Source organism: Chinchilla lanigera, unplaced genomic scaffold, assembly GCF_000276665.1.
Source record: "Chinchilla lanigera isolate Chin_1 unplaced genomic scaffold, ChiLan1.0 scaffold00114, whole genome shotgun sequence".
Lineage (NCBI taxonomy): Eukaryota > Metazoa > Chordata > Mammalia > Rodentia > Chinchillidae > Chinchilla > Chinchilla lanigera.
Genome location: NW_004955515.1, coordinates 4,905,628 through 4,922,565, shown reverse-complemented (window position 1 = coordinate 4,922,565; position 16,938 = coordinate 4,905,628). Strand labels below are relative to the sequence as shown.

General features: G+C 53.8%; 1 protein-coding gene across 2 annotated transcripts in view; it reads left to right on the top strand.

Annotated features, from left to right (window-relative positions):
• The window catches only part of LOC102025036 (chromosome unknown open reading frame, human C9orf89), a 13,195-nt gene extending 1,250 nt beyond the window's left edge, over positions 1–11,945 (top strand). Inside the window, exons 2-6 of one of the 2 annotated variants that reach the window (XM_005408899.2) lie at positions 6,821–6,963; positions 9,446–9,599; positions 10,806–10,865; positions 11,053–11,124; positions 11,651–11,945. In XM_005408899.2, the coding sequence (XP_005408956.1) occupies positions 6,821–6,963; positions 9,446–9,599; positions 10,806–10,865; positions 11,053–11,124; positions 11,651–11,766 (545 nt within the window). In that variant the 3' untranslated portion in view covers positions 11,767–11,945. The remainder of the gene's footprint in view (positions 1–6,820; positions 6,964–9,445; positions 9,600–10,805; positions 10,866–11,052; positions 11,125–11,650) is intronic. The other variant, XM_013506882.1, reaches the window with a different exon arrangement.
• Positions 11,946–16,938: the final 4,993 nt, after the last annotated feature.

The following is a 16,938-nucleotide window of genomic DNA, read 5'->3' as shown; positions in this document are numbered from 1 at the left end:
GGGCCGCGGACGGAGGCCGCAGGTGAGCTCCGGCGCAGGTGCACCGCGCGGCAGCCTGGCCCCTGCAGCTGTGGGTCGGGCGGCGGCCGGGATCGGCTCAGGTCTGAGAGTAGGAAGTGGTGTTCGCGCGGCTGCCGAGGCTGGCACAAAGATGCTATGCCCATCCCCGGAACCTCGGCGAAGAGGCGGGACGGCGCTGCGTGCCCAGGAGGCTGTGGTACCGCCGGACTCCAGCGCCTCCGTCCCCTCGGGGGCCCACGGGACCCCAGCTGGGCGCACCCCCTGTCCCAGACGGGTCTGGAGCAATCGGAGCAGCGACTGGACTCCCCGCGTCCCAAGGCTGTTGCACTCCATCACCACGCCCCAGCCTCTCTGGTGTGGGGACCTGCCCATCCTCTTCCTGGTGCCAGCTAAGCAGGGCAGCCCTGCTCCATGAGCTTTACCCTTTGATGGGAAGCCCTTGCGGGTATTGGGCCACACCTCCTTCCTGAGGGTCTCACTCCGGTGGCAAAAGTCACCTGGGGTGACCCAGGGGAGCAGGGTGGTCCCACAAGTCTCCAGTCCCCTCTCCTCTGCACTCACTGGGTCCTACACAGAAATAGGGGCCTATAGAAGGGAACCTGGTGCTACCAGGCCTGAAGAGACCCCAGCTGCCACCTGTTCCCCTATGTCAACCCTCCAGATACTTACTTGTGGCTCCCATTTCTGAGCATCTACTGTGCACCAGGCCCAGCCTTGGGCACTTCTGATCCATGTCTGTAGGTGGATTTGGGGGCAGAGTCTCAGATAGGACCAGTGCCACAGGCCACTCTGCTGCCCAGTGGCAGAGGCAGAATGAGACCTGGCCCTAGCATGTCTGTGCCCTGCCAAGATCCCTGATTCCCCAGCTTCTTTAGAGAGATCATCAGGATGCGTTCAGAGCTGTGTTGGCCCAAGGGGCCATCCCAGAGCTGGGTATTTGCCAAGTCTGAGGCAGCCCACCCCAGGGAAGCAGGCAATCCCAGACTTCTTGTGTAAGGGGACCTTCCAGCGGGAAGACCACAGCCAGGCAGGGGCCCTCTAGACTCTCACTGTGGAAACATGGCACCGTTTTTCTTTGTTGTCTGCTCACTGGACCTCTAAGCACTTCCCACAGACTTTCTTTTGGGGATGGGAGATGGAGATCCAGGCCTGTGGGGGGCAGTGGGCAGCCCTGCAGGGCTGCAGAAGTGTGGTCCTGGGCTCACTGCCCCTCTGCATGGACTGGGATCCGCCTCCACCAGTCCTCTCTGCCAGTGAGCATGCAGGCAAGCTGATGCCTACAAACACTGAGGGCCGTGTCTGCACAGGGATGTGCTCAGGAAGTGTCCTGCCTCGGGCGCTGTCAAGTAAATGCTCTTAGCCAAACTGGGTTCTTTTGGCAGAAGTTCTGGAGCAAGGGTGATGCCTAGCCCCAGCAGGTGGGCCTGGGGGACTCAGGTTGGCTTTTGGGAAGGAGAACAACCAGCTGGGCACAAATTAATCAAGTATTCTCAGATTGGGGCCTGCACGCCAGACAGTGTGGCAGGTTGAAGGCTGCCACAGAGGAATATTCAGGGGACTGGGGGCCTGAGTGAGGGCAGATGGGGCCAGATGCCTCCGGGCCCCAAATGCTGGGCTGAAGACTTCATTCTGGGTTCAGGAGGTTCAGGTGGGGTGCCAAGGGTGGAGTGTATGCTCCTGGTGCCAGCTGGGAGGAAGGGGGAAGAGTGTGGGCTTGGCGAAAGCTCATGGGTTTTGTGCAGAGCAATTCATCCTTTATCCTGTGGAAACAGTTCTGGCCTTGTTTACCAAAGGGCCTGGCCCAAGGCGGGGTCCCTGCTTGCGTCTTTTTGTGCTTCCCAGTGGCTGCCTGTGTGTGGTTGGCATGCACAGCTCACTAGAACTGCAGGAAGGCACAGCCCTGGAGCTACACAGCTGGCCTTAGCCCCTGGTTATGCCGCCCGTGCCAGATGACTCAGGTCTGCTGTGACTCATGGCTTGCGGGCCACGGAGGCCCTGCCGGCCTAGCAGCTCACCCAGTGGGAGGAAGCCGCTTCAGGGCACTGGGCACTGTTCACCAACAGACCTCACCCTTGGGCCTTGGACCAGCATCCATTCATCCAGAACTTTCTTGTGTGCCTCCTGTGAGCTCAGCCCTGTGCATATACGTGATACACACTGGGGAGACAGCGCTGGACAGGCAGCCTTGGGCTTGCTCCTGTCTGGTAGGGAGCAGACTCAAGTACCCGATTGCACAGGTGACTTGTATGCTAGGAAGAGAGGCAGACAGCCTGGATGTCTAGAGTTGACCCCAACACAGCTGTGACTAGGTTCTGACCTCGGATCTGCCACTTCCTGACTGGCTGCACAGTCTTGAAGAGGTACTTTATCTTCTTGCTGTGCCTCAGTTTCCATATCTGAGGTGGTAATTGTGCTCACATAGCAGAGCTGGTGGAAGGATGTTGGTTATAGGGAGGCATAGAGTGTGCAGAATACCTGGCACATGGGATTGCTTCCTGAGTTCCGCTGGGATTCACCTTAGCTGTTTGGTAGAGATACTGCACGTACTGGAGCCAGAGCCCACTATACCTGGCCATGTGGACCCCGGGAGGCCGGAAAAGGGCACAAGCCTGTTGAGTCAGTGCCCCAAGGATGAAACCAGAGGAGAGACCACTTTTTGCAACATGGTAACCCTATTTTGTGAAAGATCTGCCTTGTATAAGTGTGATCTACTAGTGAGCAAATGCACTAGTTTTTAGTGAACAGTTTGAGAAATGTGTGTACCTGTGAAATTATCAGCCCAGGCAGAATCAAGACAGACCATTCTGTCACTCAGAAAGGTCTTTTGCGACCCTTCTGAGCTAATTCCCCCAACTCAGGAGTTAATCGGCTTTCCGTGACCTCCAGTTCTTTTTTGTTGTTGTTGTTGTTGTTGTTGTTGTTGTTTTGAGTCAGTGACTCATTATGCAGTTCATGCTGGCCTTGAGCTCACTTTATAGTCTAGGCAGGTCTCGAACTCGCAGTGATCCTCCTGCCTCAGCCTCCTGAGTGCTGGGATTACAGGCATGTGCCACCACGCCCAGCTATAGATTTTCTTCTTAATTAATAGACATTTTGGTATTTATGTATTTCTGTATTTATTTTTTATATTTTTTGTCATTTTAGAGACGGGGTCTCACTATGCAGTTCAGACTGGCCTTGAACTCACTTTGTAGCCCAGGCTGGTCTCGAACTTGCCGTGATCCTCCTGCCTCAGCCTTCTGAGTGCTGGGATTACAGGCATGTGCTACCACTCCTGGCTATATTACTTCTTTATTTTTGAAATAGTCTTATGGTGTTGCCAGGCTGGCCTTGAACTCCTGGGATCAAGCAAACCTCCTGCCTCAGCCTCGAAAGAAGCTGGGACTACAGGCACATATCACTGTGCCTGGCCCCAAGACTTTATTTTTGGGGCAGTTTTAGTTTATAGGAAACAGAGCCGAGTTTGAGGCCAGCCTAAAAGTGGAAGACCAGCTACAAAGTGTGTTCAAGACCAGCCTGAACTGCGTAGTGAGACCCTGTCTCAAAAACACCAAAAAAAAAAAAAAAAAAAAAAAAAAGAAAAGAAAATGAGCAATAGTCCAGAGGGTCCTATACTGATCCCTTGCATTTTCCCTATTGTTTGTTGCACTTTGTATTAGTGCATTATTAGTATTATTAACTAAAGTTCAGAGTTTCCATTAGTGTTTACTCCCTATACTGTACATTCTGTGGGTCTCGACAAATGCGTAGTGTCCTTTATTCACCATTACCGTATGATATAGAAAGCTTTTGCTGTCTAAAAATTCCCTGAAGCCCCCTTACTCATTCCTTCCTCCTTCTAGCCCTGGAAACCACTAATTTTATTGTCTTCGTGATATTGCCTTCTCTGTAATGTCAGATAATTAGAATCGTACGGTTTGTATGACTGACTTCTTCCACTGAGAAATATGCACTTAAGACTCTGTGTCTTTTCATGGCTTAATAACTCTTTTCTTTTTAGTGCTGAATTCATTGTGTAAGTGAGCCATCGCTTATCAGTTCATCTTTATTGTGGTTAAATATGCAGAATATAATATTTACCATTTTAATCATTTTGGTGACACTCAGCACATTTACAATGTTGGGCAGCTATCACCACTACTCATTTCTCATTTCTACAACTTTTTTTTAAAAAATTTTTTGTCTTATTGAGACAGGGTCTCACTATGCAGTTCAGGCTGGCCTTGAGCTCACTTTATAGCCCATGCTGGTCTTGAACTCGCAGTGATCCTCCTGCCTCAGCCTCCGGAGTGCTGGGATTACAGGGGTATGCCACCACGCCCGGCATCTACAACTTTTTCATTATCCCAGACAGAAACTTCTACTCCTTAAATAGTAACTCTCCTTTCTTCCTCTGTACCCAGCTCCTGGTAACCTCTATTTTACTCACTGTTTCTCCAAATTTGACTATTCTTAGTACACTATATAAACAAAATCACACATTTGTCCTTCTGTGTCTGGTTTATTACACTTAGCATATGCTTGCCTGCTTTGTTTTGTTTGTCTTTTTGAGACAGGGTTTCACTGTGCGGTTCAAGCTGGCCTTGAACTCACTTTGTAGCCCAGCCTGACCTTGAACTTGCAAGGATCCTCCTGCCCCAGCCTCCCAAGTGTTAGGATTACAGGCGTGTGCCACCAGGCCCAGCCTGCATATGCTTTTTTTTTTCTTTTTTGGTACCGGGAATTGAACCGAGGGCCTCACGCTTGCCAGGCAGGCGTTGTGCTGCATGTGCTTTCAAGGCTATCCATGTTGTAACATCCATGTGTCAGAATTTCACCCTTTCCATGACTCAACACCATCCTGTTGTACATAAGTATATACTACATTTTGAAAATCCATTTACCGGTTGCGTGACTTATTTGCATCTTGTGGCTATTTTGAATACTGTTGCTAGGAACACTGGCACACTAGTGTCTGAATATCTGCTTTCAGTTGGTAAGTTTTGTGCCTAGATGTGGAACTGCTCGATCTTGTGATAAGTCTGTGTTTATGTTTTTTGAGGATTCCCATCCCCTTTTCCACAGTGGCTGCAGTATTATGCATTTTCACCAGCAGTGCACAAGAGTTTGAGTTTTTTCACTTTCTCCCCAACACTTGCAGTTTTAAAATACAGCTGTCCTAGTGAGTATGAAGTGGTATCTCCTCCTGGTTTTTCCTAAAGACTAGTAGTTAAGCATATTTTTACGTGATTGTTGCCTGTGAGTGAGGAGGAGAGGTACTGGGCATTGAACCCAGGGCCTCTCATATGCTAGGCGAGCACTATACTGCTATCTCAGCCCTTTTTATTTTTACCTTTTTTTTTTTTTTTTGGTACTATGAATTGACTTTGTGTTTCCCAGGCAGGCACTGTGCCACTGAGCTATATCCCTTGCCCATCCCTTTTTATTTTTATTTTGAGGCAGGGTCTCAATAAGTTGTCCAGACTGGGCTTGAACTTGCAACTTTCTGTCTCAGCCTATGTTTGTAACTATTATAATTATTATATATTCTTAGTGAATTAACCTTTTATTAATATATAATGTAATTTTTTTCTTGTAACAATTTTCTGTTTAAAGTCTTTTTTTGATATTAGTATGGTCATCCTGCTCTTTTGGTTATTACTTACACAGACTATCTTTTTTTGCATCCTTTTACTTTTAACCTAATTGTGTCTTCAGATTTAAAGTGAGTCTCTTGTAGACAGCATTTTCTGTATGTCTTGTGGCTTTTTTGACCCTCATTTCTTCCATTACTGCCTTCTTTGTTGTTGAGCTGATTTTTTTTTTTTTAAGTTTTTTCTGGTACCGGGAATCGAACTCACAACCTCGCACTTGCCAGGCAGGCTCTGTGCCGCTGAACTAAATCCCTAGCCCCTGAGTTGATTTTTTTTGTAGTAATGGATGTTGGTTCTCTTCTCATTTCTTACTTTTGTTTATGTTTTGTAGATATTTTCTTTGTGATTAACATGAAGATCATATATAGTATCCTCGGTTATAACAATCTAATTTGAACCGATCCCAGCCTGCCTCCATCACATATATAAAATATACTCCTGCAGAGCACCATGTTCTTTCCCCCAGCCCGTGTGTGCTTGGGGCAACAGGACAGTGGCTGGAAGTGTATGAGGCAAGGCATCCGTTTGCCCCCTGGGTCCCATGCTCCCTGTGCCTGCCACTTCCACGCCACCCTCAGCTGGACAGACCTGCCTGTCTACAGAGCATTGATAAGGGGAAGATGGTGCAGCCATGGTGCTTTAGTGGGGACTCTGTGAGATGAGATAAAGAAAACTGCCTTGTCCTTTGGTAGTGCCAGCAGCGGCCATGCCGAGCCCTGTGTTCCTGCATCTGTGTGACAGTGGGGAGCTGCAGAGCCGGTGTCTCAGACTTCTCAGAGCTGCCTGTGGTCTCCCTGGGCCCCACCTCTTTCCAGATGGCCCTGTGGTAACCCGGTAGAGGACAGATTCTTCTTCGCCTCTGAAAGTCTATTTCCCTGATCAACTTTTGGCATAGGAGAGGGGGCAGGGAGTGCAGCCATTTCTGGACTCCTGCTACACCTACTGCCTGCTTGCATCTTCTGCCCAGGTGGGTTGGCAGGCTGGGGCAGCTCTCCCTGTGTGTTGCCCACCATGCGGGCTGGGATGTCATAGTCCTGTAGGCACCTTCCAGAGATTGTCTCCGTGCTGCAGGCGTAGGGCCTCCATGGTCAGCACCACAGCTGCTGGTTTTAATCCTCCCCAGGTCCGCACTGCCTCACGCCCCGCACTCCACATGTCTGTTCCAGATCAGACTTACTGCGACCGCCTGGTGCAGGACACGCCGTTCCTGACAGGCCAGGGGCGCCTGAGTGAGCAGCAGGTGGACAGGATCGTCCTTCAGCTGAACCGTTACTACCCACAGGTCCTCAACAACAAGGAGGCCGAAAAGGTGCTGAGGAGGTGAGGGTGGGTGTCTTGGTTACTTTTCTCTCGTTGCTGAGACAAAATACCTAATGCCCAAAGTTAAGGAAGGAAAGGTTTATTTAGCTCACAGTTTGTGGAGGTTTCGGTGCGTAATCAGTTGGCTCCAAGGCAGTGCGTAATCAGTGGCATGGCACAGGGGCAACACTTCAAGGGGACAAAAGACAGCAAAAGCAACAAGAACAAAAGAGAGGGGAGTACAACATTCTTTTCCTCCCTTATATTGTAGGCAGGCTACCCCATACCCGAGGGTGGGGGTAGCACTCACGCTATCTGCACTGTCTCAGTCTCAGGCAAAGTCTCTGGACACAAGCAAAATGCAGGCAAACTTTTTGCCAAGTCCTTACACATCTTGTAGCACCACACATATCTCCCAGGTTCCCTTCCTTGATGGGCTGGGAGGAGCTAGCTGCTGGCCCTGGCTCATCTTGGGAAAGCACACCTGGTGTTTCAGGGTCGCTCACAGGTGATACACCTGGGCTGGGCTCTCGGGTTACCTGAGCTTGAAGCTGTCTCTTTGGAGTGGCCCAGAAAGGGCCCGGAACGTCTGTACCTCAGTTTCTTCATATGTCATCATGCCTGCTGGCCCCTGCCAGAGTTGGTGGGAACCAGGAGGCAACCTATGGCAACATGTGACAACACGTGACATCATACAGTAGCACATGATAGTACACAAACAAGAGCAAATAGGGCTGAGGAGGGAGGGTTCGGCAGTCCAGGCGTGATAGCACCCTGGTGCCACGCAGCAGCTCTTCACTGTGCATCTGCCAGAGGTCAAAATGCTGCTTTTTTCTTTTCACTTCTTCTTTGCCTGTGGGTGGGAAGGCCCAGCCCATGTAAGGTGGGCGGCAGCCACAGGTAGGCAGTGTTGATGCTGACCCACTGGCCCTGCAGTGCTGAGAGGCCAGTCTTGCTGGGAACCTTAGTGGTCTCATCTGTGGTATGGGCACAACACCCAGGTAAACTGCTGCCCACCACCCACCTCCCCAGATTGTCCCTGATCCACACCATAGGCCTTCAAGTAGGCATGGTCATCACCTTGCTTTATGGAGCATGCTACTGAGGCCCAAGAGGCTGTCCCGTGTCCAGGGTCCCCAGTCTCCAGAGCAGGCCGCACCGTGGCCTCTCAGAGTGTAGATGCACCAGCAGGTCCTGTTGCAGATGGCATTCCAGATGTACTTCCTGCCTCTGTCCCAGGACTCATCCTGCCAGCCCCCCAGGCCTGGGAGATTGTAAGGTGGTCCTGGTCTCAGGGACTCTGGGTGAAAGAGTTGGGCACATCCTCTCCCAAGCTCCAGCTCCTACCACAAGCCACTTGCTCCTGGCAGTGGTCACTAGGACTAGAGAGGCTGGAGCTGGTTGCTAGGCCCCACCAGGCCTTTGGGGTCTGGGTCTTGTCCCTGGGCTCCTTGCTGAGTGCATCCCTTCCTTCTTGGAGCTGCATTTTCCTCACATGACATGGTGGTCAGTCACAGTGCCACTTGCAGGGATGTACTGAGGTTTGAGGTCTTTCTTGGGACAGGCTAGTTGGTGAGGACACAACAGGAGTCAACAGGGGCCTGCTACTGCTCACATGTTGCCTGTATTGTGAAAGTCCTACAGTGACTTAAAAATGATAGGCTCAGCCAGGCTTGGTGTCAATACTTATAGTGCCAGCTACTCAGGGGCTGAGGTAGGAGGTAGGCGTTTGAGACCAGCCAGGGCAACATAGGGAGACCCCATCTCAGCAAATAAACAAAGAAGTGATAGACTACAGTCAGTCTCAGTGCAATTAGAAGTCTGCTACATGATCATTTGGAAAAAAAATGAGACATTTTTGCAGGAAAAAGAGGCTCCTGCAATTCATTGGTCTGCTTTGCAGTTTCCACAGTCAGTGTATGCTACCACCAGGGGACAGCACCACACCACTGCCTCCTGCTCCATGGGTCAGTGCCAAGTGCCCTGTGCGCTGGCCTTTACAACCAGTTTCTGTATGGAATGAATTAAAAGAACCTCAGCTAATTTTTTAAATATCTGAATCTCTTTCCTATAGACTGCAGAACAATAGAAGTTATCACTTATGCCATCACCTCATTAATTCCCCATGAAACCCTACCTTGTGGGTTTATCATTTCCCTTACAGATGAAGAAAAAAGTCTCAGAGGGTGAGGTGATGTACTGGGGTCACAGAGGAAGCCACGCCAAGTCCCGTCACTTAGGATGCTGTCCCCTGCCTTGTGCTTTCTCGGTGACCTCTCCAGCCTCAGCTTCCCCCCTCCCATGCCACAGGGACTGAGGAGGAGCAGTAATGCTGTGGCTGCTGGCTGTGGACAGGGGCCCGGGGTGTCAGGTGATGCTGCCCGCTGGGTATCATGCACCCAGAGAGGACGCTGAAGCTGGGTCCTGGGCCCAGTGCCCCACCCTCACCTGTCGCCGCCCCCCAGCCTGCTCTTGCTCCCTCCTGCCCCCAGTTCCGGAACCCCAAGGCGTCACTGCGCGTGCGGCTCTGTGACCTCCTGAGCCACCTGCAGCGGAGCGGTGAGCGGCACTGCCAGGAGTTCTACCGAGCCCTGTACATCCACGCCCAGCCCCTGCACAGCCACCTGCCCAGCCGCCACAGCTTGCGTAAGTCTGCCGGGCACCAGTGCTCATGCTGGGCTGGGGGCGCCACATGACTGCTGACAGCAAGGATGTCCTCCGTCCCCATTCTGGCCTGGGTGTCTCTTGTTTCCTGGCCCTCCCTAGGGACATCCCATGGCCTCCAGGGAGAGCATGCAGGCATGCAGATCTCATCCTGTGTCCCTGTCTTGCCCTCTGTTGCTCCTCCTTTCTGTCTCTTGTTCTCATGCTCGTTTTCACCCTGAAGCTGGTGTCGCAGAGCTGGCCCTCCTTTCTTGTTCACCCTCATCACTGTGGGGACTTCATTTGCATGCTGATACCAGCCCTGTCCTCAGCACCGAATGGTGCTCCTGAGGTCGTCCCAGCCTGGAGTTACCCAGGCTCACAGGGGACACTGGGATGGTGCCTGCTTCTGCCACAGCCCATGTGCACACACCTGAGTGTCTATAGCACCCTCGGGCATGGATGGCTGGTCAATCTTGTGTATTGTGATTTAGAGGGTCATGTCCCCGGGCGGTACCCCCCGGGCCTCAGGAGATGTGTAGGTCCCTAGGGTTGGGTTCTTCTGAGCTTCTGCAGCCAGAGAGGGCACTGCAAGGCTGGGGTGGTGGCTCCATTCTGAGGCCTCTGTGCACAGGGCCCTGGGAGGAGGGCTGCTGTGTCCAGCCACAGGGATGACCCACTCAGTCAGGACTCTGATCCCGTGGAAGCTTCCCTAGGCCTTGCAGGATGCAGTGCCACCCAAGGGCAGGTAGATAGGCCCTCACTGCCTGTGAGGTTTCCATCAGTCATCCAGGACATCGCTGAGGCCAAGGCACAGCTCTGCTGGAGGTAGAGCACCTTCCATGGCTCCTAGGTGTCCCAGAGCCTGTCCAGAGGGTAGAGTGACTAGGAAGGCTGGGGAGAAGCTCGCTCCCCAGCTGCATCTGGCACGAGCTGCCAGGATGACGCAGTTGGCTTTTAACAGTGGATATTTGCGCTAAACTTGGGGTCTTACGGACAACAGGAATGATGGCCCTTGATGTCAGGCTTCCCCGAGGGGCCTGACCTCACCATGTCTGGCCTGGCCATCCCAGCACTATGGGGTGGCCATGCAAGGCGATGTGAGGCCCAGCAGCCTCGGGAGGGAGAAGCGGCCTTGGGTTCCCCTGGGGGCCACCACCCTGCTCTCTGGCCCAGCCCACAACTAACCGCGCTCTGATTCTGTTCCAGAACACTCAGATTGCACAGAGCTCGACTGGGGCAGCGAGAGCCACGGGCTGAGTGACAGGGGTAACAAGGGCAACACCCCCTCCGCCGCCCTCTCCCTCCCTCTCTGTCTCTCTCTCCTCCCCCCAGGGCGCTGTCTCTGCCCCAGGGGCCTCTCCGTCCCGTCGGGCTCCATTCCTGCCTTTCTGTTGGTGACAGCCCCTCTGTGCCTGCTGGCCTAGCCCTCATTCTCGTGCTCATTCCTCCCCAGGACCCATGAGCTTCCTGGCAGGCCTCGGCCTGGCCACCGGCCTCGCCCTACTGCTCTACTGCTGCCCTCCAGGTGGGTACCACAGCCCCTGTGCGCAGCAGGGCATCCTGGCCCCGCCCCCAGTTCCATGTCCCACCTGTGCAGCAGTAGAGTAGCAGAGAAGTTGAGTGTGTGCAGCCTGCAGCCTTGGTGGCCTCTGTTACCCAGTTATTCTCTGCAGAGGAGGGGGCTCCACCCCACACCTGTGACCTGGAGCCACATGGATCAGTTCTCCTGCCCTAGAGCCTGGGGTCTTTCCTCCCACGATGTTGCAGGCCCAACGTGAAGGAGGCCACCGAGGCCACACGGCTCTCAGCCCCTTTTCCCTGTGACGCCCCAGTTTGTCATGCTGGGAAGGCCTCCGAGTGTGGGCGTGGTGTACGCGCACAGGGCCTTGCACCCGAAGGCCGCACACAGGTCACTTGGAGGAGCTGAAAGCTCCAGGGTCTGAGTGGGAGGGGGTGGCAGTGCTGGGGCTCAACCTGTTCCCGCCCCCTTAGGACCCGGCGAGTGCAAATCAGTTTGCCTACATGACCCCTCCTTCCCATCTGTCTTCCAGACCCCAAGGTGCTGCCCGGGACCCGGCGCATCCTGGGCTTCTCGGCCGTCATCATTGACAGGCACGTCAGCCGCTACCTCCTGGCCTTCCTAGCAGACGACCTTGGGGGGCTGTGACGGAGCAGACACCAGGCCTCGCCCACTGCACAACCAAAGAGTCCCCTCCCTCCGCTGCCTGCTGCAGGGCTGGCACCTCTTTTTCTAAATGTTTCCTTTTCATTATTTATAATTTCTCCACGAAGCACATCACCTTCACCCTACAAGGTGCTTGATGATAATAAATGCTGAGTCCTCTCCGTCTGAGTTGCTCCCTTGTGGTAGGAGGGTGACTGGTTGCTCTACCTGAGGCTGGGCCCTTGGTTGCCCCTGGCCTCTCCCTGCCCAGCCCTTGCCTGCCCATGCCAGGTGTCCTCTGACACTGTCCCCTTCCCTGCACATGTTCCTCCCACACCATCTCCTGCCTGCAGCCCCTTCCACCTCAGGTGTCCCCCTTTGTCCCCTCTGCTGCTTCCCCTCTGAGCCTTCCTCCTGCCCTTGGTGGTCCCCGTCACCAGGTCTCCCTCTAGCCCCACAGGCTGAGGTGAGGATGGACTCCTGTCACCAGCCTGGCAGTTCTGTGAGGCCCTGGCCTGGGCGCCCTCCTGCTGCCTGGGAATACAGGCCATGGGTGTGGGGCAGTGGTAAGTGCTGTAGCTCAGGGGCATCAGCTGCCCCAGGTGTTCACATATGTTAACTTCAATTCCTACAATCCCAGAAGGTTAGGACCATAATCCTCACTTTCCTGATGGGGCCACTGAAGCCCAGAGGAGGGCCTGCTGTCCAGGCTCACTCTGCCAGTCACCGGGAAGATGGGATGTTAGGTCAGGGTCGAGTTTCATCTACCTTGTTCCTGTTCCCTTCCTCTGATTGTCTGAGGACTCCCACCCCCACCCCAGCACCCTTCCCTGGGCCTCTGGGTCCCTGTCCAGTCCCTTGGCCCCTCACAGCCTGGCCAGCTGCTGTGTGTTGGGAACAGAATCCCAGAGGACCCAGGCCCACGGGGAGCAGATGAGTCAGCACTGCCAAGGCCCGGCTGAGGGGTCCAGGGCCAGGAACACAGCGACAGTCACAGCCTGAGGCAGGAAACAAGTCCTGTCCTGACCCACCAGGGCCAGCCTGGCCAGCTGAACAGGGACATAGACTCTGAGAACAGGGCAGTCCACAGAGCCTTGTAGAGATGGAAAATGTCAGGGTGCCTCTGAGTCCTGGGCCTGGGGCGGGCTGCCTTGCCGCAGGGCCTGTCTTAGGTCATTTTTTGGACACAGGGAGACCAAACAGAGCCGAGGGCTTGGGGGACCTGGCTCCTGTCATCAGACCTGAGCCCCCACCTCACACAGGACAGGCAGCTCCTGATGCATACACCCCAAGGCGTCACCGCACGCCTTGCCTGTGACTCCAGTCACCACCCCTGTTCAACAGACGGGCTGAGGGTCGCAGGACAGTGTTCGTGTGCCCACCCGCCCGCCCGCACCGGCTCTTCGCGGCACACGTGCAGTGTGCTCATGCACACACAGCACATGCTTGCACATTTACTCACAGTGTGTGTGCACAGATACACACAGAACAAACGTGCGAGCGAGGCACCTGATGAGGCCCTGACAGTTGCTGATGGCCTCCACCTGCTGGCTCCTCTCCGCTGGCTTTTTTTCAGTATTTGTCACCAGCAGAGTCACCATGCGTTTGCATTTTCCATGGGGGTTTCCAGAGGCACGGGGATGTGGTGCGGGAGGCGCCAGGCAGGCCCTCACCCCGGATGGCACGGGTGGCTGAGGTGGGCCTGGGGCCAGTTCCTGGGAGGGCTGCACCCAGGCTCAGGCTCACGGAGCACGGTGAGTGGGACTCTCAGTTGGGTTCCCTTCTCCACACAGCCAGCTCTGTGCTTATCATGTTGCCTGTGCCGCTGCATCAGAGAACTGTAGGTGAGGGCCACGGACAGCTGTGCCCTCAGGGCTCCCACCTTGTGCCCAGCGAGGACAGGTGGCTTGGGGGAGGCCCCCAGTTACCCTCTCACTCTTCCATCAGACTGCAGGATCAAGAAATGTGCTTCTAAGTCTTGGTGTCTCAGTCTGCTCCTCTAACACGGGACCCTACTCTGGGCACCCCCATGGGCACAGCTCAGAATGGCAAGGCTCTTGGCAACCCAAGAAAGGCTCATGAATTACTGCTGATGAATTACTGCTTTTTAGGAAGGTACCCAGTACCACAGTACACCTCTAGTGGTGACAGAGGCCCTAGTGAAGGTGACAGATACTTGGCCCCAGGGTGTGGACAGGCATAACTCACCTCTGGAAAGGGAAGGAACCTGGAGGGACATCAGGATTCATATCTAGCCAGGCATCATGGTGCATACCTGTAATCCTGGCAGTATGAGGCCGAGGCAGTAGGATCTCGAGTTCAAACACAACCTGGGCAACTTAGTGACTTACTGAGGCCCTATTTTGAAAGAAAGAAGAGGAGAGGAGAGGAGACAGGAGGGGAGAGGAAAGCAGGCAGGTAAGAAGATGATGTAGCTCAGAGTGAAGTCCTTGTGTTCAAGCCCCAGTACTACAGATAGATGATTGATAGAAGACAGATGATATACAGCTAGAAAGATGGTGATGATGATGATAGATGATGGATGGATGGATGGATGGTTCTGGTTTCTATCAGCTGAAGACTAGAAACATCCAGAGACAAGTGAGACCACAGGCCCATGCCAAGGCCCTGGGGCTGCCCCCACCTGTGACCAGAGCTGCTGAAGGACCTGTGAGACCTGATTCTCCGGGGTGCCATCTGAGTGGGCACACACAGGACATGCCTGTCCCCTGGCCTTGGGCCCACCCAGCCTCTCAGCATTGCCAACTTTCTCCTTCCATCTGTGACACATTAAGGCCCTGCCCCAAGCCCACAGGCTGCCCTTGGATGCCCCTCCTGGTCTCTTGCCTCCTGGGCCCACCCCTTACCTGGCTGGACTCCAACATCCCTGACCACTGCCAGGCCCCTCTCCCAGCTTTTGTCTCCCACTTGGCTGGTCCTCAGCTAGTGTGCCCTCCTAGAGGACTATGGAGGGGAGAACACTGGGAACTCCCCCTCTAGACCTTGGTGCCCATCGTGCCCCGCCCTGTCACCACCTGGCCAAGTGGTGCCCCTGACCCGAAGTGCATCAAGTGCACGGGGAGCGGAAGGCACAGCAGGCCCCTTCCTCCCTGGTGCCACCCTCCAGTACTTGGCCCTCACCATCTACCTGTGGCCTCAGGGCATTTGTGCCATGTGCTGCAGCACTGCTGTAGGGACTCATATTAGGAACAAGCTGCTCCCTCTGCTTGGGTCCTTCTTGCTGTTGAAATCCTTCAAGTCCTGGGTAGAAGTGCCCCCCATCCAGGGTGCTCTTACATACAAGTAGGAGGGTGGCCACTCCAGAGATCCCCCCAGTAGGGGGCAGCTGGAGCTGAGGGAGAGCTCCCCATGCCAGAGGCTTGGGTACAGGAAGGGAGGAGAGCAGCTGGGGTGGAGCACTGGGCAGTCTGGTCACAGGGCAGTGAGGACACAGAGCACGTGAGGCAGAGAAAACACATCCGCATCTTGAACAGCACAGGGCTGGTGAATGCTGAGCTTGCAGGCGCTGGGTTGGATTTGGGGGTGCGCTGACACTGCTTTATATGTGGTAACACTTCCCAGTTGCCGTTAGGTCAGTACCCTGCTTGCAAATGGCTCATACAAGCCCTGCCAATGTCCCCTAATTGCATCCAAGCCAGCCACAGGTCATGGCTCTCTTGGGTGGATGAGGGTCTGGGAGGGGGTTGGCCTGTCCTGTTGCCCACTGTCCCCAGCCCCTGAAGGGCTCTTGGGAGATGGAGAGGTGGACAGGATGCTCTTCTGTGACTGGGGTCACGTCACTGCTGGTCCTCATCACTACTCGAATGTTCCACCCTCACCATCTGGAAGGTGGGTGAGAACCCTTAGAAGCTGCTGCTCAAGTGGCCATGGGACCCCAAGTCATAATCTGATCCCAAGCTAGGTCCCTGGGCTCATGTTGCAGTGGAGTGAGGGCCCTGGGGGAGGGACCAGGCCGTTTCTCAGAGGTTCTCACCCTACTTTCTAGTCAACCCCACTGCAGCTATGTGGGAGCGGGGGACACCCTGGCTTAAAACCAGCCTGGTGACATCCACTGGCTAGAAAAGGATGACCCTGGGGTGGGGGGGACAGAAGACAACTTCTGGGGTGGCTTCTTGGGGCCACACCCAGGTCAAGAGGCACTGGAGTTAATGTTCCCCCAAAATAGGTATCTGAGAGCAAGAGAAGAAACATTTGGCTCCCTGATTTTCAACAGTAAGAAGTGTGATTAAAAAAAATACAATGAATGCTGCAGGCTGAGTGCATCCAACAGAAAGGCAGTTTCTTAAAACCACCACCGTATATCCTTATCCACCTCATTCAGTGGACCTGGTACCGTGCAGCTTCTGGATCTTCCCCAAAGTAAAAACGACAATGAAAAGTGAACCTGTTGAGTCAATGTAGGACACTGAAGTAGCCATGACAGCACAACTGAAGACACTCAGGAAAGAGCACTTCCAGAACTGCTTCAGAAAGTGGCCAGACTGATGTGATAAGTGTGTTCTAAGTGAGGGGATATGGATTAATAGCAATGTCTTTTACTGCAACACATTTTAAAAAATTTAAACATTCATTGTATATTTCACCTCATATATCAATCTGCCCACCACCTCTTAATAGGTATTTTCTATCCTGTTAGATCTGGGACATCCCTCAAAAGCCTCATGTGTTTGGAAGGAGATTGGATCACAGGGAGTGAACAGTGAGTTCATAGTTACCTCTGCATTAGGAGGTGGGTTCTGGTTGGTCTCAGGTCACTGGGGCTGTGACTGGAAGGGTGTATCTCTGTTCCCAGCTCTCCTCTCTCTCTGCCTCCTGGCTCCCGGAAGAGCAGCAGTCTCCCCACCCCTCCCCCAGGTCCTTCCACCATGCCATTTCTGGCCTGGAGCTTGGTGACAATGGAACAAAAATGTGAGCCAAAATAATCCTCTCCTCAAGTTGTGGCTGTTGGGTATTTTTGTCTCAGCTACAAGAAAGTGACTAAGACAGTATCTACCTACAATAGTCAGCTTTCCATCACTATAATAAAATACACGACAGAGTTTTGGAGGTTTTAGCCCCATTGTTTTGGGGGCAGCACATCATGGGAGGAGTACACGGCAGGGAAAGCCATTCACCTCACTTGCCAGGGAGAAAAAAGAAAGAACAGGAGGGGGC